The 24090-nt window shown below is 47.0% G+C and overlaps 1 protein-coding gene across 1 annotated transcript in view; it reads left to right on the plus strand.

Annotated features, from left to right (window-relative positions):
* The window catches only part of TEX264 (testis expressed 264, ER-phagy receptor), a 28103-nt gene extending 8469 nt beyond the window's left edge, over positions 1-19634 (plus strand). Inside the window, exons 3-4 of the mRNA XM_066596912.1 lie at positions 8581-8737; positions 16290-19634. Of these exons, the coding sequence (XP_066453009.1) occupies positions 8581-8737; positions 16290-16555 (423 nt within the window). The 3' untranslated portion in view covers positions 16556-19634. The remainder of the gene's footprint in view (positions 1-8580; positions 8738-16289) is intronic.
* Positions 19635-24090: the final 4456 nt, after the last annotated feature.

Here is a 24090-nt window from a genome sequence, read left to right on the forward strand (position 1 = left end):
AGCAGCCAGAAAGAAGCCTCCTCAGTAAGACACATGAAAGCCGCCTGGAGTTACCAAAAAGCATCTAAAGGACTCAGACTGCGAGAAACAAGATTCTCTGCTCTGATGACACCAAGATGGAACTTTTTGGCCTCAATTCTAAACGTTATGTCTGGAGGAAACCAGGCGCCGCTCATCACCTGCCCAATACCATCCCTACAGTGAAGCCTGGTGGTGGCAGCATCATGCTGAGGGACAGGGAGACCGGTCAGGGCTGATGGAAAGCTGAGTGGAGCAAAGTACAGAGATAATGAGAACCTGATCCAGAATGCAAGGAACCTCAGACTGGGCAGAAGGGTCACCTTCCAACAAGACAAGGACCCTAAGGGCGCAGCAAAGACAACAAAGGAGAGGCTTAGGGACAACCCTGTGAATGTCCTTGGGTGGCCCAGCCAGAGCCCTGAACCCAATGGAACATCTCTGGAGAGACCTGAAAATGTCTGTCCACAGATGACCCCCTCCCCCCCCCAATCCAACCTGACCAAGGGCCTAAAATCCCCAAATTCAGGTGTGCGAACCTTGTCGCATCATACCCAAGAAGACCGGAGGCTGGAGTCGCGGCCAAAGGTGCTTCAACTAAATACTGAGTACGGGGTGTGAATACGTATGTCAATGCTAAAGGGTAACTTTTAATTTGTTTAAAAAATGTGCAAAGATTTCTACCCTTTTGTAGTCACTTTGTCATTACGGGGTACTGAGTGCAGAATGAGGGGGCAATGCACAAGGCCAATATAACAATGTGTTTAAAAAAAAAAAAAAAAGTGTGAGGGGTCTTCAGACTGTCCCACTGTAGTTGCAAATAACCGAAGCAGCGGTACTTGCCTGTCCTCTGCCAAGGAAGCCCCACAATCCTCCTGGTCTTTGTTTAAAAACTGCTACCACCTGATCTCTGCAGCCAACCAGAGGCCATAGCTCATGTGCCTGCCTTCTGCCATCATGGCTCCCAGCATCTGAGTGGTGATGCCAGGAGAACATGTGACCTCTGATTGGCTGCAGCGATAAAGTGGTTTTGTTATAGAGCAAAGACCAGGAGCGCCATAGGGTTTCAGCGCTAGATTGCTGGTGGAGAGGACAGGTAAGTACTACTGCTTTTGTGTTAACCTATCTACAGCTCTACCTAAAGGGTCAGACTATTTATCTATTTCTTTAGAATTAGGCCGCCTGCACACGAGCGTTCCGGATTCCGCTAGCGGATTTTCACGCGCGTATGGTACCTAAATGTGCTTGCGGATAGGTGCGGATGCGTGAAAAATCACGCGCGGATATACGCGGATGTGTTGCGGAAAAAAACGCGCAGAAAAACCAGCAGACACCGCTTATTGTAAACCCAACCCCTAGAGAACTGCCCATTCCTTGGAAAACAGCTTAAAAACCAACACCCAGACTCCGTTTTGTCCCTCTTGCTTGTGCGAGCACCGTTAAATTATTCTGGCAACATGCTTTCACCCGGTGAGCAGATGTCTTTGTGGGCATGGTTGATCCATGTAACTTTTTTCAGGGCGCTTCTCCAGCGTGACTTTATTTCAGTCACTGCAAAAAAATTCACAAGAGGAATTCATTACTACAGATTTTGCATTCTTACATCCTGCATTGGCAAGAAATACTACCTATCTCCCTCTACAAATTTGCCTGTGAAGCTCTGCTGTGTGTTGGGACGCCTCCTACCATGCCTACTTCCTGTAGTCATAGCAACCAGTGACTCCATCTGCAGCTGCACTGCGGATGTACTGCGTGAAAAAACGCACCCATTCACTTGTATTGGAGGCTTCACGCGCAGAATCCGACCCAAATTAGAACAGGTCGCAGATTTTTTCACGCGCGTGAAAAAACGCGATACAAATCCGTCCGTCTGGGGACAACTGCGGATCCTCATAGGAGTATATTGGCTGCGGTCTGGGGCAGATAATGTGCCTAAAATAACGCGCTGGAAATTCCGTTCGTGTGCAGGCACCCTTAGGTAGAGGAATATCTATCGCTGTCCACTATCTGCAGAGGCATGTATATCCTGCTTCTTGCACCCCCAATGGGTCAGGAAGGGTATGGTTTCTCCTTAATAAGAGCATAGAGTGAGCACACTTGTAAGGCCATGCATGCTCCTCTGGGAAATGTATGCAAATAGGAAGATGGAGCAATGCCTCTACAGCGCCACCTATTCAAATGCAGAATTACTGCAAGTCAATATCAGACCATTTTCAAGTCTTGTAAGCCAGTGCCTGCTCCAGAAGGATAAGGCGACTCCGGTTTTAGCTTATATTCCCATTGTTACAAGGCTTGTTAAAAGGTGTAATGTTTACTTGCAGGAATGCTGTCTTCCAATAGGTGGCGCTGTGGAGGCATTGTTCCATTTTCCCATCTACACATCTACTCACACTGGCATCATCTGATCCCCCTCATGTAGTGTTGACCTTGAATGCCAGCAGAGGACCCCACAGTTTTGTTGCTCCTTGTAGTCCCTCTTTGGATATTGGCAATTTGCAGTGGATTTGACACGCAATCTGCCGTATGAACATATCCTTAGCGTGCTTTCACGCGTGGCAGAATGTCTAGCCGTGGCAAATCCGTACCAAATCCATGGATTTAGCATGTGGATTTTGACGCAGCTTTACGTGGAATTGCTACATCTGCAAATCCATGGCGGTTCTACGTCAAGGACGCCTTTACTAAAGGCAGAATATTCGACCATTAGTGAGGGCGTCCGTGGGCTTTGTTCACATGACAGAATTTCATGACAAATTTGGGTGCGGATTCTGCATCATTTTGCTTTTTTTTTTAATCCCATGTAACTCTACACCGTAGTTCATGAGACGTGGATTTTTCCACACTTGGATTTTGAAATCTGTGGTGTTGGTGGAATAAAATGACCATGCAAGTTCTTGGTGGTGTTTCTGCAAATTTGCCACATTGATGGGAAATAATTTCGTATGGGATCCACATCAAATCTGCGCCAGTGTCCGTACATTTAAATGGCAACCCGTATGAGCCTGTACGGTGCAGATTACAAATCCACACAGCGTGAGGAGAACGCATACGGAGCCCTCTTGCAATGGCTGCGTAGGGGCAGAGTTTTAATATGGAGCCCATAGGAGGGCTCCGTGCCATATACAGAGAAGTAGTGCATGCTCTGCCATATGAAAATGCTGTGTCCACACGCTGGTGAGCATGGAAGAAGGGAAGTCAGTTGACTTTCATTGCCTCCACTCACTGCAACACAGTGAAAGAACGCCCGTGGACATTAGCCCTTAGGCTGGGGTCACATGGGACGTATTCCCGGGGAAAATCTCGTGGTTTGGCTGCAGCAAAAAAACTCGAATTCCGCTGGGAAAGCGTTCCTTTAAAAGCGGCGGCACTTAGCCACAGGTGTTGAAGCGGCTTCGCCGCACGCTTTTTTCCTGCGACCAACCCTCCCATAGAGGAAAGCATGAGAGCAGCGGAAAAAGAATAGACATGCTGCGACCAGCAAATCCGCGCCGCAACTCCGGCTTTGCTGCGACGGATTCGCAGTCCCGTGTGGATGAGATCTCTGAGAAATCTCATCCACATGGCAGGCTAATGTCGGGATTAGCAGCCGCAGGTGGATTTGCTGCCGTGAAATTCAGAACGGAATTTCCGCGGAAAATCCGCCTTGTGTGAACCCAGCCTTAGAGGTGGAATCTGCACTGAAACACCCAGTGTGGATTCCAAAGTGCCCTTGGGCTTCGTTCACACGGGCATACGACAGAATGTGTGTCCAGTCTGGCAAAACGCTGCCTTGTGATTGAGACCTAAGGCCACGCTCACACTGCTTTTTACCGCAGTTTCCTGAGCACCGCGGTACAACACTTCCATTGATTTTAATGGGGCTTCTCAGACCTGTGGTTGAACGCCACGTTTGTAACACTGCGGTTTTAAAGCACCCCATCACAATGATGGGATGTGTTTAAAAAGCGTGTTCAAAAACGCCGCTCGAAATGGCAGTAAAATGCTGCGATTTTGAGTAGCGGTTTCTGAACACGTGAGAGTGGCCTAAGGGCTTCCTTACATGGCGGAAATCGGCGTGGAATTTTCCGTGTGATTTCTGGTTTTAAAAACTGCTGCAAAAATGTCTTTTGGCCATGGATCTGCTTGCACGCTTTGCCTATTGACAGGGCTAGATCTGCGGCAAAATGATGCAGATTTGCTTCTGTTAGAGGTGGAATTTGCTCAGGAAATTCCACAATGACTTCCGCCATGTGAACATACTCTGAGGCTGCCTGTCCACTGGCATTGCGGTATCCCGCGGCGGATCTCCGCCGTGGGAGCCGCCGCCAGCAGACAGATAGGCTCACCGCGGAGAAGCGCGGCAATTCACAGCATGCTGCGATTTGACAGCCGCAAGCTGAGAATCGCTATGATTCTCTGCTGGTGGACAGGGGGGCTGTGCTTTCCATAGCAACGCTATGAAAAGCGTGCACTGCGTTCCCCGCAGCTGGATTATCGCCGCGGGGAACGCAATACAAAACGGCCGTGGACAGGCAGCCTTAGGGTTGACGACTGTCCTTGAGAAAGAATCCTACTACTGCTCTGCCTGCCGTGGACATCCTGTCGTATGCGTCCCACTCCTCATACCTGCCCCCTACCATACCCCTTAGTCACTGCCCTGCTCGCCCTCCGTGTACCCCACTTCTCAGCTCTCCTCTGTACCCCTCTCTTTCTCTCTCGCACCCTCCTCTGCTCTCTTTCATGTTGTCTGCTTTGCTCCCCTCCTCTAATTGTCTCTCTCACCACCATCTCTCCGGAGGCGTTCGCTGCCCTCCCCCGGGCAGCATTGGTCGGGCTGCCCGCGCCGCTCCTCGGATTGTCAGGATCTAACTTGTGTTTTAATGAGTCAGATCCAGCTGGGAATAAAATTTTAATGAGTTTGCAGTGAGTAGTGGTGTTTCAACCACCAAGGGGAAAACAGCTGCCGCCGGCCCCCCGCTCACATATATATATACACTTCAGCTTTAGACATGTCATAAACGTGTTTGCAGCTATATATAGACCCCTCGCTTCCTATCCGATAATTGCCTGTGAATGACTCTATGTACGGACGCATTAGTGTGGTAAATATAGAAGGTGGGTGTCACCTCCGGGCAGGGACTGCCATGGGGGGCCAGAAATGCTCCTGACGAGGGGGGCGTCCTTGGCTAATGCATGTAGATGTATACGCACCCAACATCTGCTATGTATTCCCGGGCCAAGACGGCAGCTAACACAAAAGAGCAGTCCCTGACACACACAAAGGTGACACGCAACATGCGAAGCCGCCGTTGGCTGCTGCAGGTCAGATATGGGGGTTTTATTACGCCACAGCTCATTTATTTCAATACAGCACCCAAATCAGCCATTTTTTTCAGAAAATGAACTCCTGTAGTCTGGGATGGCTCTGGGTTTTGTGCTCATATATGTTGCTTACAAATTAATTAACCCTTGATTTCTTTAATACCTTCCTGTTGCGGTCCTTCAAATTTTATTATTTATTTATTTAGTGGTACTGCTAAAAAAATATTGGGGTGAAATAATAGCTTTCTGTCACCATCTTTTGACCTCTATAATTTTTAAAAAAATTTCTGGTTGATGGGGATGTGTCGGGGCTCTTTGTTTTTTTTTCTTGTTGCCGGGTGACCTGTAGCTGTTATTGATACCATATTGGGGTGCATATGACTTTTTGACTGCTTTTTATTCAATTTTTTTCTTGGAGACAGAAAAACCAAAAATAGGCGCAATTTTGGCATTGCGTATTTTTTTTCTAATGGCATACATTGTTCAGGATTAATAATGTGATCTTTTAACAATTTGGACTCTTGCAGACACCACTTTTTACATTTTAGATTTTTTTTTCTTTTTAATCTGATGCCTGGGCAAAGCTTTTAAAGGTATTTTCAGAGTTTTCTTTTATATAGTTTTTGGCTCCCCATACTGAAAACTATCTAAAACAAATATACTCACTGTCTCTGCAGTCCAGTGCGGCAGCATCTGACAGGTGACAGCGCCCAACCAGAAGGCCTTGTGGTGTCCCTGTCGGTCTCCCACTGGCTGCAGTGGTCAGGTGCGTAAACAACCCATGTGGTCACTGCAGCCAATGTGAACAGATGACCAGAGGTGGCAGGGAAGCGGCACACAGCGGAATGGGAGTTTAGCAGACTGTCGGCCGTGTAAGAGGGGCATAAGTCGCCAGCCGCAACACCACCGGAACATCCCCAGACCGTAGTGGAAGCTCCTCCATGCTTCATTGTGGGCTGATGCAGGCAGAACCCTGTCGCACGATGAAAGCACTTTCTTCTCTTTGACCCAAACTTCAGTTCATCCGTGCAAATCCTCTTCCGCTGATGAGCAATCTAGTTTGTGATATTTTTATTTATTTATTTATTTTTATTTTTTATTTTTTCCCTTTTAAGCTGATGGCTACAAGGCGGTGTCTGGCGGTCACACACAATCGACGCTCTTCCTTCCCGCTTCCATCAGAGCAGTTCGCATCTGACAAGCCATTTTGAATCTGTCTCATTTGGAACACTTTGGTAAATTTTTCTGGTCACCCAAGGTTGTCCGGGTTGTGCTTGATCACATACCAATCTTTGGCGTACCACTTGAGGATACACTACATCCCTCCAAAATAAACCCTCTCCAGGCGACCAGTAACACATAAACGCCACCCTGCATTTCTCAGAGCAACTATGATAGATTGTTTTTCAATTGCCGCCTCCTTCCTGGGAGCTGATTATGAGGCCACTGCACGGTTTTCACAAGTTTGCATAGGATTGCAATACAAGGCGAATACCGGAAAAACCTGTGTAAGGAGCCGTCCTCCCTTCCACACCGCCTTGTGTGAACCCAACCTTAGAGGTGGAATCTGCACTGAAACACCCAGTGTGGATTCCAAAGTGCCCTTGGGCTTCGTTCACACGGGCATACGACAGAATGTGTGTCCAGTCTGGCAAAACGCTGCCTTGTGAACGAGACCTAAGGCCACGCTCACACTGCTTTTTACTGCAGTTTCCTCAGCACTGCGGTACAACACTTCCATTGATTTTAATGGGGCTTCTCAGACCTGTGGTTGAGCGCCACGTTTGTAACACCGCGATTTTAAGCGAGTTCATCCGTGAAACACACTTTTTTTTTTTGTCCAAAAAAAGGATGAAAGCTTAGCGTTTCACGGATCCATAGGCTGAATGTGGTCAATCCATACATCTGACTTTTTTGTTTTGTTTTTTTTCTTCAACACTGCAATCTATGGAAAATCTCTGGAAACGCATGTCAATGTTTCCATACACTTAACATACACTTTTTTTTTTCAGGATTTAAGGAAAAGGCATGCTGAACTAAGAACTGTTAAAAAAAATGTTTGAAGTGAAAAATGTATTTCTTTCATATCAAAAATGGAGCAAAACATATTCCACACGTTGTTGTAATGCCCACTTTTTTTCCCAAAAACTTGTTATATGCGTGATCATGTATGTAAAAGTGCCAGACCCTTAGTGAGAAACTGATGCCTATAACATCCAATCACTGCTCTGCTTTCATTTCATATTCTGCTTGTGAAAAACGAAAGCCGCGCTATGATTGGTTTTGCTCTTAGGTCAGTTTCATTGTCTCGTTTCTTCAAAAGTGATAGTTTTCAAAGAGCTTAATATAAATAATGCATAAATGTGATGTCTGCGAGAGCTGAAAACAGCGGCTGGACTCCTTGTGCAAAACGCACATTTCACGTTCATCTTTAACAGAGACCGCGACAAATCTGGGTGTGTATTGAGATGAATGAGCCGTAGTGGTTACAGTTGGTGTGTTCTTGCCGCCCCTGGCTCGGTGTTTGCAGACCGATCTACAGCGGACATGGTAGGAACATTTAGGACTACAGACACGAAGTAAACAGATCGGCTCTAGATGGCTTATCTCCAACTCTTGCCTCTATGGAGGCAATGGAGCCATTGAAAACCTATTTCTGTATTTCTGCATCAAAATCCGCAGTTAACCTGGTGAACTTTGGTGCGGAATTTTTTATGGCAGCAGCTGAAGGTGCGTCTCGCGGTGCGTCCTGGCAGAATAATCCCACCCAAGTGAAAGCACCCTTAAGGTGTGCCAGTACCCTGATGCCATCTTGCCTCAGTACCCCCTCTTCCCCATTAAAGCCCGACTTTGAGAGCTAAAACCTTGGGAACAATAACCAGATAGAGGTGACAATGTCGGTAATCTTTAATGAGCGCGTTTATCAGGCAGCTTCTCTTCCTCCGCGTTCTTTGTTAGGATTCAGCCTTTATAATCCCTACCCACCGTGTATCCGAGTGGAAGGGGCTGCTAATGAGAGGACTGAGCCTCTGCTCTCCTGGGTAGAGCTCCAGCATCACCGCAGGGCTCAGCGGGGCTGCCGCCTCTAATTAGGCCATAAGGGGAGCTGCGAGATGCTGCAGGAGGAGGAGACCCCCATGCACAATCCGCTGCCATGCAGATTGCACGGAGAGTCCGTGACCTGCATAGACTAGAACACGTGAACCAGTCAATGTACATAATGTAACCTCGTTGATAATGGTGACCCCTCTATTCTTCCAGGAGAGGAAGCTGTGTGCCCACCCCTACGTGGAGATCTATAAGGGGGATAAAATAATCTTTATGTGCCCCCTGTCTCGCCAAGATGACTTCTACGTCCCTGAGATGAAAGAGCTGCTACGGAAGGAGAGAGGAGAAGCGCCCCTGCCAGAATCTGAAGGTATGTGCCAGCTCTCTAGAACACATGGCACCTATAGCTGCACCTTTCGTGGCATGCTGGAATTAATGACTCCACATCGATTGGGTGGTTGTGGTAGTAAATAATAATGTAAGCGCTGAATGATAGTATACGTTTCTCAAAGTGACACAAGGGAGGAGTTGAACCTGTAAAGTATCCCTCCGGTTCCTGGGGGCTAACTTTGTCCAGGGGCTGGAGGGGGAAACTTCTATTACTTGGAGTCATCCTTTATTCCCATACTTCCACTGATTTGCCTGTTTTTGGGTCCTTCTTCCAAGATGGCCAATCGCTGCTATTAACCATTTAAATGCCGCTGTCAATTCTGACAGCGGCATTTAAATCCCCCGCAGTGAGATCGGGAGAGCTGTGCAGGTGTCATGGCAGCCAGGGGCCTAATGAAAGGCCCCAGGGCTGCCTTACCAGACTGCCTATCAAGCCATCCCCGTGGGGTGGCTTGATAGACTGCCTGATAAATTGCAGTATAACGTAATGCTATAGCAAAGCATCGCATGTTAAAGTCCCCCAGGGGGATTTCAAAGTAAAGTAAAAAAAAATCAGTTTTTTGTTGTTTTTTTTTAAATTGTAAAAAAAAAAAAAGTTATAAAGTTTAAATCGCCCCCCTTTTGCCATATCTATTATTAAAAAATCTAAATTCTAAAATAAAAATATGTATTTGGTATTGCCGCATCCGTAAAAGTCCGATCTATCACAGTAGGGCATTATTTTTCCCGCACGGTGACCGTCGTCCGAAAAAAAAACAAAAAAACAAAACGCCAGAAATGCACTTTTTTAGTTACCATATCTCTTGCTGGGAACAATCACATTGAAATGAATGGAATGGCTGTTCACATGTGCAACAGCCATTCCAGGACACTCCCCACCCCCACCCCCATCATCCTGAGAACTAGGCTGGGCTCACACAAATTGGTCGGATTGCGCAGTGGAAAATAATTGTGAAAGATTGCGAATTCGTGAGGTTTTCCACATGAATTTACATGTATGCACGGCATATCGTCCGTGCGAAAGAAAGATCTCTCTCCCCTCCAGCGGCGTTCCGGCTTTTGTCTATTCTATAAAGTCGCGGAGCGGTTTCACCGCTCATACGCAGTGTTGATTGAGTATGGGCTGTGGATCGCTTGTATCCATAGACCTTTATTGAGTCGGTCCACACGGAATCCACATTAAAATAGAGCATGCAGCAGTTTCTTTTTGTTTGTTTTTTTCCCTTCCGCTCGTGTACCCGTGAGTGTGGAGGAAAATTCAAAAATACATTCCTTTCAATGCCTTCATTTTACTGCAGATCAAACGCGGAGAAGGCGACTGCGGAATATGCAATTCAAATCCATATGTGTGAACCCGGGATTAGTGGGGGTTGCAGTAACCTGACCCCACGATCAAGTAATTATCTCCTATCTTTTGGATAGGGGTAACTTAATTTTGTTAGACAGCTCCTCTTAAAGCATTCTCAATCACAGTTGACTCCTACAGTGCAATAAATAGTAATTCCCTAATGCGCCATTACTACAGCAATTGTTCACTTTGTGAGACAAAAGATGTAATGGAAGAGCAGGGCGGCTGCAGGGAGCTTCAATACTTCACAGCTGCCGCCATTCATCAGCGGAAGCAGGCCATTGTATCTGTGGATCAGGAGGTAAGACGGCCCTGGTGTACAGGGGCTCCCCCTGATGTAGTGGTGAAAGCCGGCCTGAAGGCTTCCGTGCGCCGGGGTGCGAGGTAGTGCTCACCAGTACATTCATACAGGTCTCCAATAGAGACGCTGACTCCTTTCTGCATTTTCCCTTCTAGTTCATAAGCTGGAAATCCTCGTCTGCTACCGGAGTAAATCGCAGCCCCCGGATCCGCTATTATTGTATATCTGTCACACTGAGGCTTTGGATCTATAAATAACGCCAGAGAGGAATCCTGAGCGATCACAGCGGTGAATTCTATCTGCGTCTGATCCGCCGAGCTCCTGGTGTTCCCATTGAAGCCGTCAGTTTTTCTGTTAGTATAGTTACTATGGCGCACTCCTTCATTCTGCTCTAGAGGTTAGGAGAAGGTGGCGTGGAGGAATCACGGGTCGGTGCAGCCATCGCCGCGGCTCTTGCGCATTACAGATATCGCCGTGGAGGCTGCAAAAGTCAGAAATGGCACAGAAACATTCTTGTGACCAGAGACTCGTCTCGCTAGTGTAAAAACCTAACTGCCCCTTACATGGCTTCACTTGGGGCGACTAGTGGCTTCATATAATTTCCTGCTGAGTGCAAACCTCTTTGTATATAATAATAATTATAATAATCTTTTGTATAGCGCCAACATATTCTGCAGCGCTTACAAGACTGGTGGGAAAAAAACAAAACCATAGGTACATGAAGTAATCGATTGATGAAAACAGTAGGGGTGAGGGTCCTGCTCCAACGAGCTTACATACTACAAGTAATGGGGTGATACAGAAGGTAAAGGGGCAGGTGATGTGCATGGTTTGGCGGTATGTGCGCGGTCAGACATAAGCCATCTAGTGGCTGAATTGGTATTAATGCAGGGGGCGGTTGATTGCGCCTAGCAGGGATTGCAGTCTATAGGACAGGGAGCATGTTATTAGGCAAAGAACAGAGGGCTTTGGTTTAGGGGATGTGGTATGCCTCCCTGAAAATATGCATTTTTCGAGCACACTTGATGTTTTGTGCGTCATGGATTGCCCGGGTATCCTTTGGTAGTGCGTTCCAGAGGACTGGTGCTGCTCTGGAGGAGTCTTGGAGGTGGGAATGAGGGGCTCAAATTAAAGAGGCATTTCGACTGATTTTGTTAGAGCGGAGGGTGAGGGCTGGGTGGTGGATTGAGATGAAGGACGCAATATAGGGCAGCGTGGTGCTGTGGAGCGCTTTGTGGGTGAAGGTAGTGAGTTTAAATTGAATTCTGTATTTGACCGGCAGCCAATGCAGTGACCGGCACAGGGCAGAGGCGTCAGATTAGCGGCTGGACAGAAATATGAGCCTGGCTGCCGCATTCAGGATGGATTTCAGGTATATCGCATCTTATCATGTGGCCGCAGTTCATCTTGTAGCACTGGAGAATCCGCCCAGAAGCGTCCGCCACCATAATCGTGGCAAGAAACCAGCTGCCAGAGAACAAACTCCTGCAGTCTCCGGTAAGAAAAGAGATGGCCGGGGGAGGAGAAGGATCATCCATATTTGCCTTTTACATCTATGGTAAACCATCAGAGGATCGCCAAGCTATGTGACACAGACAACTAATTGGAGTAGATTTATTAAGCTAAATGCACAGGATTTTGCATTCAATTTCTGCTAAAATAGCGTGTTTACATTTTGCCATATTTATTGTGTTTTGGACAAACTTTTAGTTGCTGTGACAACTTTGACACATCTTCATACTGCTGGGTGTAAGTTTACACTGTCTTTACATGGGATTAGTAAATTTGCACCATTGTATGCGGTGCGGGAGAAGTGTTCCACCAACTGGACATGGACAGAAGCGTGAACTCTGCACCGGACCCGTCCCCTATCCCTAAGCTGAAGTGTCAACTGACTAGAATTTAGAACGCCAAGTAGGGAAGGAGGAAGAACATGAAGGAAGTCTCTGACCCGAACCCAATGGAAGTGCTGAAGCAGGACCTGAAATTTCAGTTCATACACGAAAACCTCCACTGCACCTGGAAAGATTGAGCTCCGTTATTAAAAAAGGGTTTGATTGCATTATGTGGTGCAGTAAGGGGGGGGGGGGGGGTTCAGGGGTGCATTACTCTTCCATAGGTGTCATAGCCATTGGTCCCTTGATTACAGCTCCCAGACGTTTATTAGAGCTCCCAGTCCTCATCGTGCTGACCAACAGGCGCAGCACAGTCAGGAGCAGCTGAATACAACGCCGGTGCTCCAACGAACATTTCCAAACGCACAACTCGCCATTGTCACCTGGTCAGAACATGTCAGCAACTACATCTAATCTGTGGCAACTACAAGAAGCTTCCTGTCCACAGGGGCCAAAATTCCTGCAGAATGATTGGAATCTACGTCACGATGAAATGCTGCTGCTCTGCAGGCCGAAGGAGGTCCAACGTGCTACTAGATGGGGGTCTAATGGAGGGGGCCGATCGGCGCAGGTTGTCTGTTTTATAGATTGGCGAAGGGTGATTTTGAAATACTTCTTGTAAGGAGTAAAAGTTTCTGCATTCTAGGAGTCTGCAGTCATCTTGAAGGAGGCAAATGCCTCTTGGCAGCGCTGTGCTATCGTTGTCCAGTATAAAGTCCGTGGGTCGGCGCTGCTCCTCAGGAGCTTCTGTCTAATTGCTTCCTGCTGCCTCTGCCATGCCTGCGCTTGGATTACGTACCTCCCAGGGTGCTTTGTTTTGCTTCCTGCTGCCCTGGTGATGGGGGGTCTGGGACGTTGTAGAGTCAGGATCGCAGACCGAGTCCTCCAGCTGTGTCAGCCGCAATTAACATTATTTTACACTTAATGACTCCCTAGAGCTCTGTCACCAGCCGTGGGCAGTACCAGCTGTCACTGTCACCTCCTCGTGTTACGTTGCCCTCTGCCCTGGCTCCCGGCACTCACTGCCAGCCAAGGTCATTATTTGTCCTGGTAGCGAGGCAGCGTGCGAGGCGCAGATTTGGTTAATGTGCAGGCGGGGGGCAGGACATGGAGCTGACACCCCTCATCGTCTCCCTCTGTTATTATCCGCATGTGTTATTAGGCAGCTGGAAGCTGACGCACCACATGGGCGGTGGGTACAATAAATGGCATGTTATAATCTGCTGGGTTGGGGGCCCACCTGTGAGGGAGAGTCAGGATAGTCGGACTAAAATTAGGGATGTTGAAATCAGAGGAGAGATGGAGAGCAGGAAATGCAAAGGAAGGAGGAAAAGCTCCAGCTAGTGACTGGACTCTCGGCACGAATGCCCCTTGTTAGAGACTGGGAGGACGGGAGACACCATCATCAGATCTTGCGTGGCCGATGTCCTATGTAAATAAAGCTTCTTCATTGTGTGTCATGAGACTGGACAGACCCTGGAAGACTATGTGGCTATTTGGGGTTTGACTGACATGAATGGGAACATTTATCAGCGGTTATATGGAGATGGAGAGACGCTCACAGGGATGTGGGGACGCCATGGGTAAGGCTGAATGCATACGACCAAGTCGGATTCCACATGCGGAATCCAACCCGATGCCCAGCTGGTGAACCCTGCATTCCTGTCTGCAGTGTCCTCATCTGTCATGCGTATGTGCTGGACAGCACATGCGTAGTACAAATCACGTCGCGCTGCTGCAGATCAGACAGCTACCATTGAGCTCAATGGAAGCCGTCTGCATGGAAATCGCGCTAAAATACGACATACTGTGATAATTTTTATAAAATGTGGTGTTTTTTTTTAAATAATTTTTATTTTTTCCCCTCTGTGAGCAGACAATTGCTATTAATTTCCGTAACAAATACTGCCCATTGACATGCTATGCTTTTCCATAGCATGTTAATGGGCAGTATGTGTTGCGGAATCTGGAGGCGGACGCCCGCGCTGGATTCCACAATGCAAATCCACCCATGTGCATTGGGCCTCAAGTGCAGAAAGCCTTTGCGTTCTCGCCTTGTGTCAGTAGGGCTGGGTTCCCATGGTGTGGAATGGCCGCACAGACTTTCTGCACAGAAATTCCGCCTGCAATTTTTATCCCGGGATAAAGCAGCAAAGTGGACAAGATTTGCAAAAATCTCACCCACACTCTGCGGAGAAGCCGTTGCAGCCAAGCCACACTGAAACTGACAGGCCGCGCGGAAATCAAAGCCGCGGCATGTTAATTTTAGCGCTGTCTCCACTGCGGTTATGTCTTCTCTTTATGGGGGAGAGATGGCCACAGCGGGCTCCAGGCGGTGAAGCCGCTTCAAAACCCGCACCGAACGGGTCTGTGTGGTCGTTCTGTGAGGTATCTACGGGATTTATGCTCAGTGGGAACCCAGCCTAATGCTTCATCATTTCTGACTGGAATGCAACTTTCTAGTAGACCTTGGGTGGGATTCAACAAGGCCCTTGACAAAAAAAAGCCACATTCTTGTGCAAGCATTGGGCTGCTTTCACACCTGCGTTAGGGCTCCCATTCTGTTAGGTCCCTTTTTTTTTTTCTTTCTTTTTAATTTTGGACCGTGCTGTATTTTCCCATGCTAAAAAACAAATCTAATGGAATGGAAGCAGACTGAACCCTTTCTGTTTTTGCTTTCAGTTTTTTTTTTTAAACCAATTGGGAGGGGAGGGGGGGTTCTAAAGTGCTTTTTTCTTTTTTTTTTTTCTTTACGTTTTTTATTTCTGTAGGCTCCAGCCAGATGGCTGGTAATCACAGTAGCTGCTTCAGCTGAGATTGGAGTACTCCTTTAATAAATTAGTCCCATCTTAAGGCCCATTTACATGGAGTGATGATAACTCAAAGATCGCTCAAACGGCAGTTTTGAGCGATCATTTTGCATAAACTATTAAGTAGCTACTCTGCTACTTAAGAGCAATCAAGTGTGCAAATGAAGCCTTAGCTGAATGCAGATAATAGCCCGAGGGCTATTATCTCCATTCAGCTACTTTGTTTTCCGTCGGGAAACAATGCTATCAGCACTACCCGTGAAGAACTCCTGATAAGACCGCATGACGATTTTTAGGTTGACCTGAATTTGACGATCAGCTAGCGGTGCACGATTATTGCTCAAATGATCACACCGTGTAAATGAGCTTTTACTCTAGCAGGCACTTCATTAGAGGGGTTGGCCCATGTTCTAAAACTATTCCCTATCCACATCAATTAAAATAAACGGAACTATAGCACACGTGTACAACCGCTGCTTCTTTCATTTGGGGGCTTTCAGAATCCCTTCATTCTCGGAATTGGTTGAGCCCCTGTGTTCAGACCCCCACGGATCATAAAATTATCACCTCTGCAATCGGGACATTTAAATGCCAATTGTAAGAATTAAGGGTGGCCTTTAAAGTATTAAATCAGCTGTCAAAGGCGCCCAGCAACCACCTTGCATGGAATATGATCAGCTCCCCATCCCACTCCGTGTAAACCCTGCACGCCTAGGCCGTAAATGTACACCCTAGGGTGTAGTGTTAATACCCCATCCACACACCTTGTACTGTAAGTTGCTACACTTTTCCGTGTGTCAGCTGCACTACAAATCCACATGTACACTTACCCTTTCTCCTGCCTTGGACTCTCGGTGAATTGCTTTTACCTACACTGTGGAATTGCCAGTAAGATTCTGCTATTTTCAATTCTGTACCAAAATCTATACATCAGCCAGCAGATTTTGGGGCCAAGTATTGCGCGGGAGGCAGATTCTGCAATGTTGTCCTCTGTGTAAGGTCCCTATGAATGCTCTTATTGACTGCGAGCCGAGTTATTGAAAGTGTTGAGAAATCGAAAAACAAAGTATTTAAGTTCCAAAACTTTTTTTCCGTAGGAGTGGGCGCCCTTCTGTAAGGGTGGCGAGTGTAGTGAGCTGTGTATTCTGTCCGTAAACTCTCCTCTGTCCTCTCACCAGGTGCTGAACTAGACCCCCTGCTCCTAGAAGACACCCTAAGCCTGGAGCTGGTGTCAGAAAATCAAGAAGAGACCGAGACGGAAGGCGCCCAACGAAAAGAGCAAAACGACAGCGAGAAGAGCCCCAGCGAATCCGGGGCGAGCGCATCATCCTTCGAAGAACTGGACCTGGATGGCAACGCAGCGGCCGCTAAAGCCCAACAGGACGCAAAGACAGAATGGAGTTCAATGCCAGAGAGCTGGGATAAAGAGCGAGCGGAGGAATGACTGATGGACAGTAAATGAATCCTTGTAGACCTCTCCATGATTATAGCCGTTAGTATAGCGACAGCGCGCTCCTCCCACCTGTACACATCCGCGTCTGGAGGCGGCAGCGCAGATTACAGTCATCCTCCAGCGGGGAGGTTTAGTTTACAGACATTTGCAGAGTTTCTTTGCAGAAAAACAAAAGGCTTTCTTTTTTTTTTTTAAACTTCTTTTTTTAACTTTTGGTATAAAATGTCTTAACGTTCCAGCTGGGAGACTATTTCCGCCGCTGCTTTTCTTTTTTTTGGAAGGGGCATATTATCTGAGCGGAGAGCGAGGGCCGTGGGACCGGGGAGAAGATCGTGAAATAAAGACGACTGCGCTGTGCTTCACACATATTGATGAACGTGCAGAAGAGACAGCTCTGTCCTCGGGGAGTCCGCAAGATTCAAGGTTGAAGATAAAGGTTTAGAAATAAACCACACAAAACGAAGCCGCCGCCGCCGCCGGATCCTGCAGCTCCCCTGCTGCGTCCTAATATAGCATCATGGAAATCTCTGCGTTGGATGGAGCCCTATAGGAGTGGAACTGGAGATGGAAGCGTATATGTGTGCGGTAAAATGATCAGCAGTGGGTCCTGATAGTTACTGGATCGTAGAGAAGTAGATTTCCATCAAAACCCACTTTGCATGTTGGGTTTATAACCATGTGAATAAGGACTTGGGCTATGTTCACACATGGGAATGCCGCAGATTTTCAGTTGTGAACAAACCGCAGCATTTTACAGAACAGGTATTGCGGATTAGATTTCAAAGTATCTCCTCTACGCTGTGGCCTTCACCTCTTCAAATGAAGGGATGATATCCACATATTCATCCATTCATAGGCGGATAGTCACCACGGAATCCACATCCTGTCTCTTGCCGAAATCTATACAGCATTTCGCTTCTTAAGCAGATTCTGCTGGGACACAACTGATCCCTAGAAGTGTACCCCCAAATGCATCTGCATATGTAGTGGTGGTGCACATGCATGACCACTGCTCCATTTGCTTCTATGGGGCAGATGGAGATCCATGCTCTTGGCATTTTCCAGCCATCTCCTAGAGGTGAATGGTGCGGTGCTCATGTACGCAGGGGGTCCCAGCGATCAGACATTTATCCTGTGTTCTGGGAATGGGGTTTCAATGTCTCTGGTGGTAAAACACCTTTTAGGGTTCATTCACACACACAAATTTAATTTCTGTCCATAACTATGCTGCCTATTCATGGGCTGAAGTTGTTTCCTATTCCCTGCAGATTTAAACATTCCTTCATTTTTTTGCGCTCCTACGTACTGCTTATTTGAACAATAAAATCGCATGCAGCCATATTGACTTTTTGCGCAAATGCACAATGAATATATATGAATCTTGTGCATTTGCGCAGTCCTGTTGACTCTAAGGGCCTGTTTTGGTCTGTAATACGGAACCCAAATAGGACATTCTGTGTTTTTTGTTTTTTTTAACATGCATATTTACACGTAATAAAAACACGTGTGTATACCCCACTCCAAATCCATGGCGATTTACTGCTGTGTATTACGTGCCCGTCTGAATGAGCCCTAAACATACCTTGCCAGGATAGAGAACCACCAGGATCCCAAAACGTGCATTTCCTCACCTGGTCTCTGCTTGTGAGAAATGTTGTTTTATTCTGCGCTTTTGTCTCAGATGCTTGGAGGCTGGATTACAGGGATGTCACCTGATCCCTGCGGGCGGATCCACCGCGTCTGGTTTCTGGGGAGGTGATGGTATTAAGCACACTCCAGCGCTCATGATGAGATTAGGCCGCATTACTGTGGTCCTGCAGCCAAGGAGGGCTGGGATGTCTGATCAATCCCTGAACCTCAGGTCCGGACCTTTTCTTCTCCCCCCCCCCCTTCCTTCTGTGCCAGATTAGCAGGATTTCCAGATCATCAGGTGCCATAGGAAATACGTTTCATTGTACACCTATTGCCATGTACCAGGATCTCTAAAGGTACACATGAGAGAGCTAGCTCCACCTGCCCCAAACCAATATGCATACACTCTGCTCGCTTGAGTCTACATCGGGAGGGGGGGGACCTGCTGCCAGATGCCTCTGTCCCTTTCCTCCACCTTAGCATGTCTCTGGCAGCAGTTTATTTTCCAAGAGATGAAAGAATCAGGTATGTTGAAATCCAGCATGAAAGGGGGGGATGAACAGGTCCCGCCAAAATCGTCAGGGTCACCTATACTATACCTAATGTGTATGGCCACCGTAAAGGAAAATCTAATTGTAGGAGGCCGACCAGACGAGAAGTAATGAGCAGGTACATGTGAACAGAGGCCGGGAAAATCTTTTAATCTGCCGTCCAGTAGACTGGCAAGTCGTGGTGCTCCTACTGTGTCAGTCCCGTTACATAACATTCTAGACCGATTTTTCTAGCTTCTCACATGGTGCGGCTTCCTTTACATGCTGATCTTAGACCTAACGCTGAGATATTTGGATATTGACCCACCGTCCACCTGGAGGAATCCTACGAATATCCCCATTGGAAACGACGCAGACTCTAAGCGGTCAGCTCACAATCGCTGACCGTGGAAACCGTGCCTTACTGCTCGCCTACCCAGCCGCTCCTTGGGTTCTCCACAGTCCTGAATGATGTGACCTCCGTGTGATATCACATTTGCTATAATTGTCTGCTGTGCACTGATAGCCTCAATGTCCTTTATCGGTTCGTGTCACTGCAATGCACAGGTGTCAGCTCTGTGTCCCCGCAGTGCCGCGGCTGCGCTCTGTGTCCCCGCAGTGCCGCGGCCGTGCTCTGTGAGGGTCTGTGATCCGAGCCCTTCATCAATGTCCTGGAGTTTACATCTCCATCCTCAGTGTCTTCATAATTTGCGCAATTTTAGAGGCGGTTTTCTCAGTGTTTGTTTGAAGATTTCTGTATATGATATTTATTACTTATTTAATGACTTCTGTCGCCATGCTTCTCCTTTCATGCGTCAGGTTTGGCGCCGTTCTCGCTTTCTGTCTGCAGCGGTTTCATTTTCAGTAATTATAGCTATTCTGAAATAAAGCACATCTCTTCTCTGAAATGTTACGTCTCTGTTCACTGCACAGAGCGCTAAATGTCGCTGATTGCGAGGCGCGTGCGGCGTCCTGCAATTATATCAAGGTTGGTGGAACATTTACATGAGTGAAACGTCGTCGCAGTCTGTTCTGTTCATCTGTGAGCACAGAGAGGGAAAAACACGGCGGCCGGACCTGCAGAGCGGAGGATGGCAACCGACTGACCCCATCACCGTTATACAGGTCACCTAGAGCAGACGTGTCAAACACAAGAGTCCGACTGCTGACCCACCCAACTCCCGGTGTCTAACTGGGCCGTCTTGTACGCAAGGCAGAGGTCAGTGGTCACAGCCTCAGCAGCAGGGGGTCGCTGCTACTACTGGGACAACGATGTGGGTCACTTATTACTACTGGGCGTAATATAGGGGACACTTACTACTGGGGGAACGCTATTACTACTGGGCCTACCAATATATGGGAGACTGTGGGTCACCATTACTGAGGTCACTATGGGAGGTTACTATCATTACTGGGGACACTACTACGGGGGAAGGGCAGGGGTTACTATCTCTACTGGGACCACTGTGGGGGACACTTACTACTGAGCCAATATATAAGACATTGTTACTACTGGACCCATCATGGGGCGGAACTATTACTACTGGGGCCATCAAATATAGGGGACATTACAGAGATCACTACGAGTGGTGTCACTCACTATGGCAGACCTTATTACTACTTAGACCACTATAGGGTCACTATTACTACTGAGGCCACTATCAATACTGGGGCACTACGGGGAATGTTAATACCGGGGTCACTATTACTACTGGGGCCATTATAGGTGACACTGTTACTACTACAGCCACTATGGAGAGACAAGGGGGGGGGTGGGTGTTGTCGTCACTATCAGTACTAGGGCCAATATGGCGGATGCTATTACTACTGTGGCCGCTATGGGGGGGGGGGGGGGGGATTACTATCAATACTTTGGCCAGTATGGGGGATGTTATTACTACTGGGGTCACTAAGGGGTGGGTTTCACTATCAATACTGGGGCCACCATGGTGCACCCCATTACTACTAAGACCACTATGGGGGACACTACTACTACTGTGGCCATTTATGGGCTGTCACTATTACCACTGGAGCCACGTGTTGTACCAGCAGAATAATGATTGCAGCTCTGGAGTATAATACAGGATGTATATAAGATAAGTTTGCTAGTGGGTCCACTAACAGAATAGTGAGTGCAGCGCAGGGTCATAAAGCCTAGTATAGAGTTTAAGTGCTCATTCACATGACCGTATAAAATACTGTGTGGGTCACGCAGTGGTTTACCGGTCTGTGTGAGGACTCGTGAGCCGGCCATTGCTGTGTAAGGCAGCGAGTGCACTGCGCATGATAGTGTATGTCGTCCATGCTGTCATGTGCAGTGTGACTTTTGTCTTTTTTTTAATTCCCCGCTCTCTGCAGGGTTATCGTCACTCATACACAATATATTGCGTATAGACAGCAATGCATACGCTACCTATAGAAAAGAATAGGGTTCCCGCTGCATGATACGTGGTGAAATAGAGCATGCGCCAATCTTTTTCACGCATTTATCTACACGCTACTGTGAATGAAACAATAAAAGCCTTATGTACTGTACTTTCATTGACTCCATTCACCGCATGTCATGCGGCCGTGCATCGCGTGCGTAATACACGCTGAAACCATGGTTGTGTGAATTAGCCCTAAGGCACAGCATAAAGCTCTGTGTGAATCCCGCCTGAGAGCGGTCACACTGCTGCGTGCAAGAGATTGACCCATTAATGCCTGTGGTCAGGTAGAAGATAATGGAGAAAAATCAATGCTGGTCATCCTTGTAGGGCGGCCCAAATCTCACAGGGGAATAATGTCACCAGTTAGTAGGTCAAGGATCCCAACATCCATCAGGGACGGTTAGTGCATCCATTTGACTTGAGTTAAAAGATTGTTGTAGCTACCAGCCTGTACTGCACGTCCTACACCGAATTACATTACATTGAACTGAAGCAGGACTCAACCCAAATAAATGAATATATATATATATATATATATATATATATATATATATATATATATATATATTGTACCTGGTTATAATCACAGCTGCATTCTCTATTAAATTGTGTATTGCAACGTCGGGCCCCTTTATTAGAGCCCCTGGCCTCTCATGATTGACGTTTCCCTGTATGGAAATGATCCCCATGACCCCGGAGTGCAGCACAAAACCACGTGACAAGTTTTCCGTGGATCAGTTTCAGTGTGAATCCACATTAGATGGGAAAATCCAGCGATCTGAGCGACTTCCAACGAGGCCTGATCATTCGTGCTGGACTAGCCGGGGCTGGGATGTCTCTGCCAACCGCATAGGGTTTTCTCGTGTAATAGAGTGGAGAGTATACTGAGATTGGAGAATATCCAGTGAAGGGGGATCCTGTTGATGGAAACAACTCGTAACTGAAAGGGGTCAGAGGAGGTCGTCAGGAATTGTTCTGACCAACAGGTGCTGCACAGTCTGCCGAATGCATTACTGATGCTCCAACTAATGTGTCCGAACACACAACTCGCTGTTCCTTGGCACGGATGGGCTATAACCGCAGGCGACTAATTCCAGCACTATTGTGTCTAAGAGAAACAGAAAGGTGAACATCTAGTGGGCAAAAAAAGCGCAAAACCTGTATTGCTGAGCAGCAGAAAAACATTGCCTGGTCTAATAATTCCAGATTTCTGTTGCACTGTGCTGGGAGGTCAGAATTTGGCGCAAGCAGCAGGAATCGATGAGCCCTTCCTGTCACACTGGCACTGGTGGAGTAATGGTGCGGGGAATGATTTTTCAGCACACCCTGTGGATAGACGTCATGACGAATGACTCTGAAGGCCAAAGGATGTCCAATGCGCTACTAGATTGGGGACTGTGATAAATTCAGCGCATGTTTCTTCCGGAGCTTCATTCACAATTCTGCTGGTTTCCTGTTGGCTCCCAGTCTCCTGAGCTCACCCGCTGGCTGCGCAGCTTGTACTCAGTTGTATTGTGTTGTGAGGAATTTATTAAGACCAGTACTTTATATGGTGGTCTTAACATGATTCCAGTGAAGGAAGATGCGCCAAATCTATTAAGAAGTGCGCTGTGGGACCTTGCAGGAATGGTTCCCAGGTGATAGCGCTTCTATGGAGGCTTCCACCATCCCTCCCTTCTATCTAGGATAAGTAGTCTGTGAATGGAGGGGAGGAAAGGGGGACCAGCATTTTTATGTTTAATTGCATGTCTTTATGTTTCCTTTTAAGACTTTTACTTTGTCTTTGTTTTCTTAAAAGGAAAAGTAAAAATGTTCCTTAACAGCTTCTTAATGCATCAGCTTCTCAGGAGGGAAGGATGCGGTTCCCATGGAGACAGGATACGAAGCTGGTATCGCTACACTGCACCTTTGACATAATGTACCGATGATGATGTCATACATTAGTTTATGATCTCACAGCGTACTCCGCTTGACCCCCTGAAGTTTTTGGGGTGAGAGATTGCTTGCACCGACCACAAAGCGATCAGCAGAAGGACTGCGGAGTGTACGGCTCTTCGCTGCGGGAGCCTTGGCACGGCGCACATCTCGTGTGTACAGGTTCTGTTAATTATTTTCCTGTTATTAAAGTTGCACGGCTGCTGCGAAGAAAGAATCTGGTGGGCGAAGAATCAAAGTAATATGTGCGATATAAAACAGGAGTATAGGACATAGGAGGCGGAGGAGGGGGGAGAAAACGTGGATGATACACCGCCGAGACAAGAGCAAAACACGACACACGGAGGGGGCCGAGTGTGAGTATACAGGATATATAGAGGATGCAACAGCGGCCACAAAGAGGAAATCATCCGTCATCACAAATATAGTCATTAGATGGATGAGTAGAAGACTAGATACATATGAGATAGAGGAGAGATAAATATAAGATAAATAGATACATATGAGCGTAGGAGACTAGATAGATAGATAGATAGATAGATAGATAGATAGATAGATAGATAGATAGATAGATAGAAGATAGACAGATATGAGATAGATAGATAGATAGATAGATAGATAGATAGATAGATAGATAGATAGATAGATAGATAGATAGATAGATAGATAGGAGATAGATTACATAGACAGATATGAGATAGATAGACAGAGACAGATAGATATAATATAGATAGACAGAAACAGATATGAGATAGATAGATAGTAGATAGATATGAGATAGACAGATACATAGTTATGAGATAGACAGAGACCGATAGATAGATAGACAGAGACAGATATGAGATAGATAGACACACAGATATGAGATAGACAGAGACAGATAGATATGAGATAGATAGATAATTGGATAGATATGATCTCTATTACGTCTCCCTGTCTATTATAGATATTCTGTTCTTTCCATACTTCCATGAGGCACAGCACATAGACATGGCCGCTA

This window comes from Eleutherodactylus coqui, chromosome 3, assembly GCF_035609145.1.
Source record: "Eleutherodactylus coqui strain aEleCoq1 chromosome 3, aEleCoq1.hap1, whole genome shotgun sequence".
NCBI lineage: Eukaryota > Metazoa > Chordata > Amphibia > Anura > Eleutherodactylidae > Eleutherodactylus > Eleutherodactylus coqui.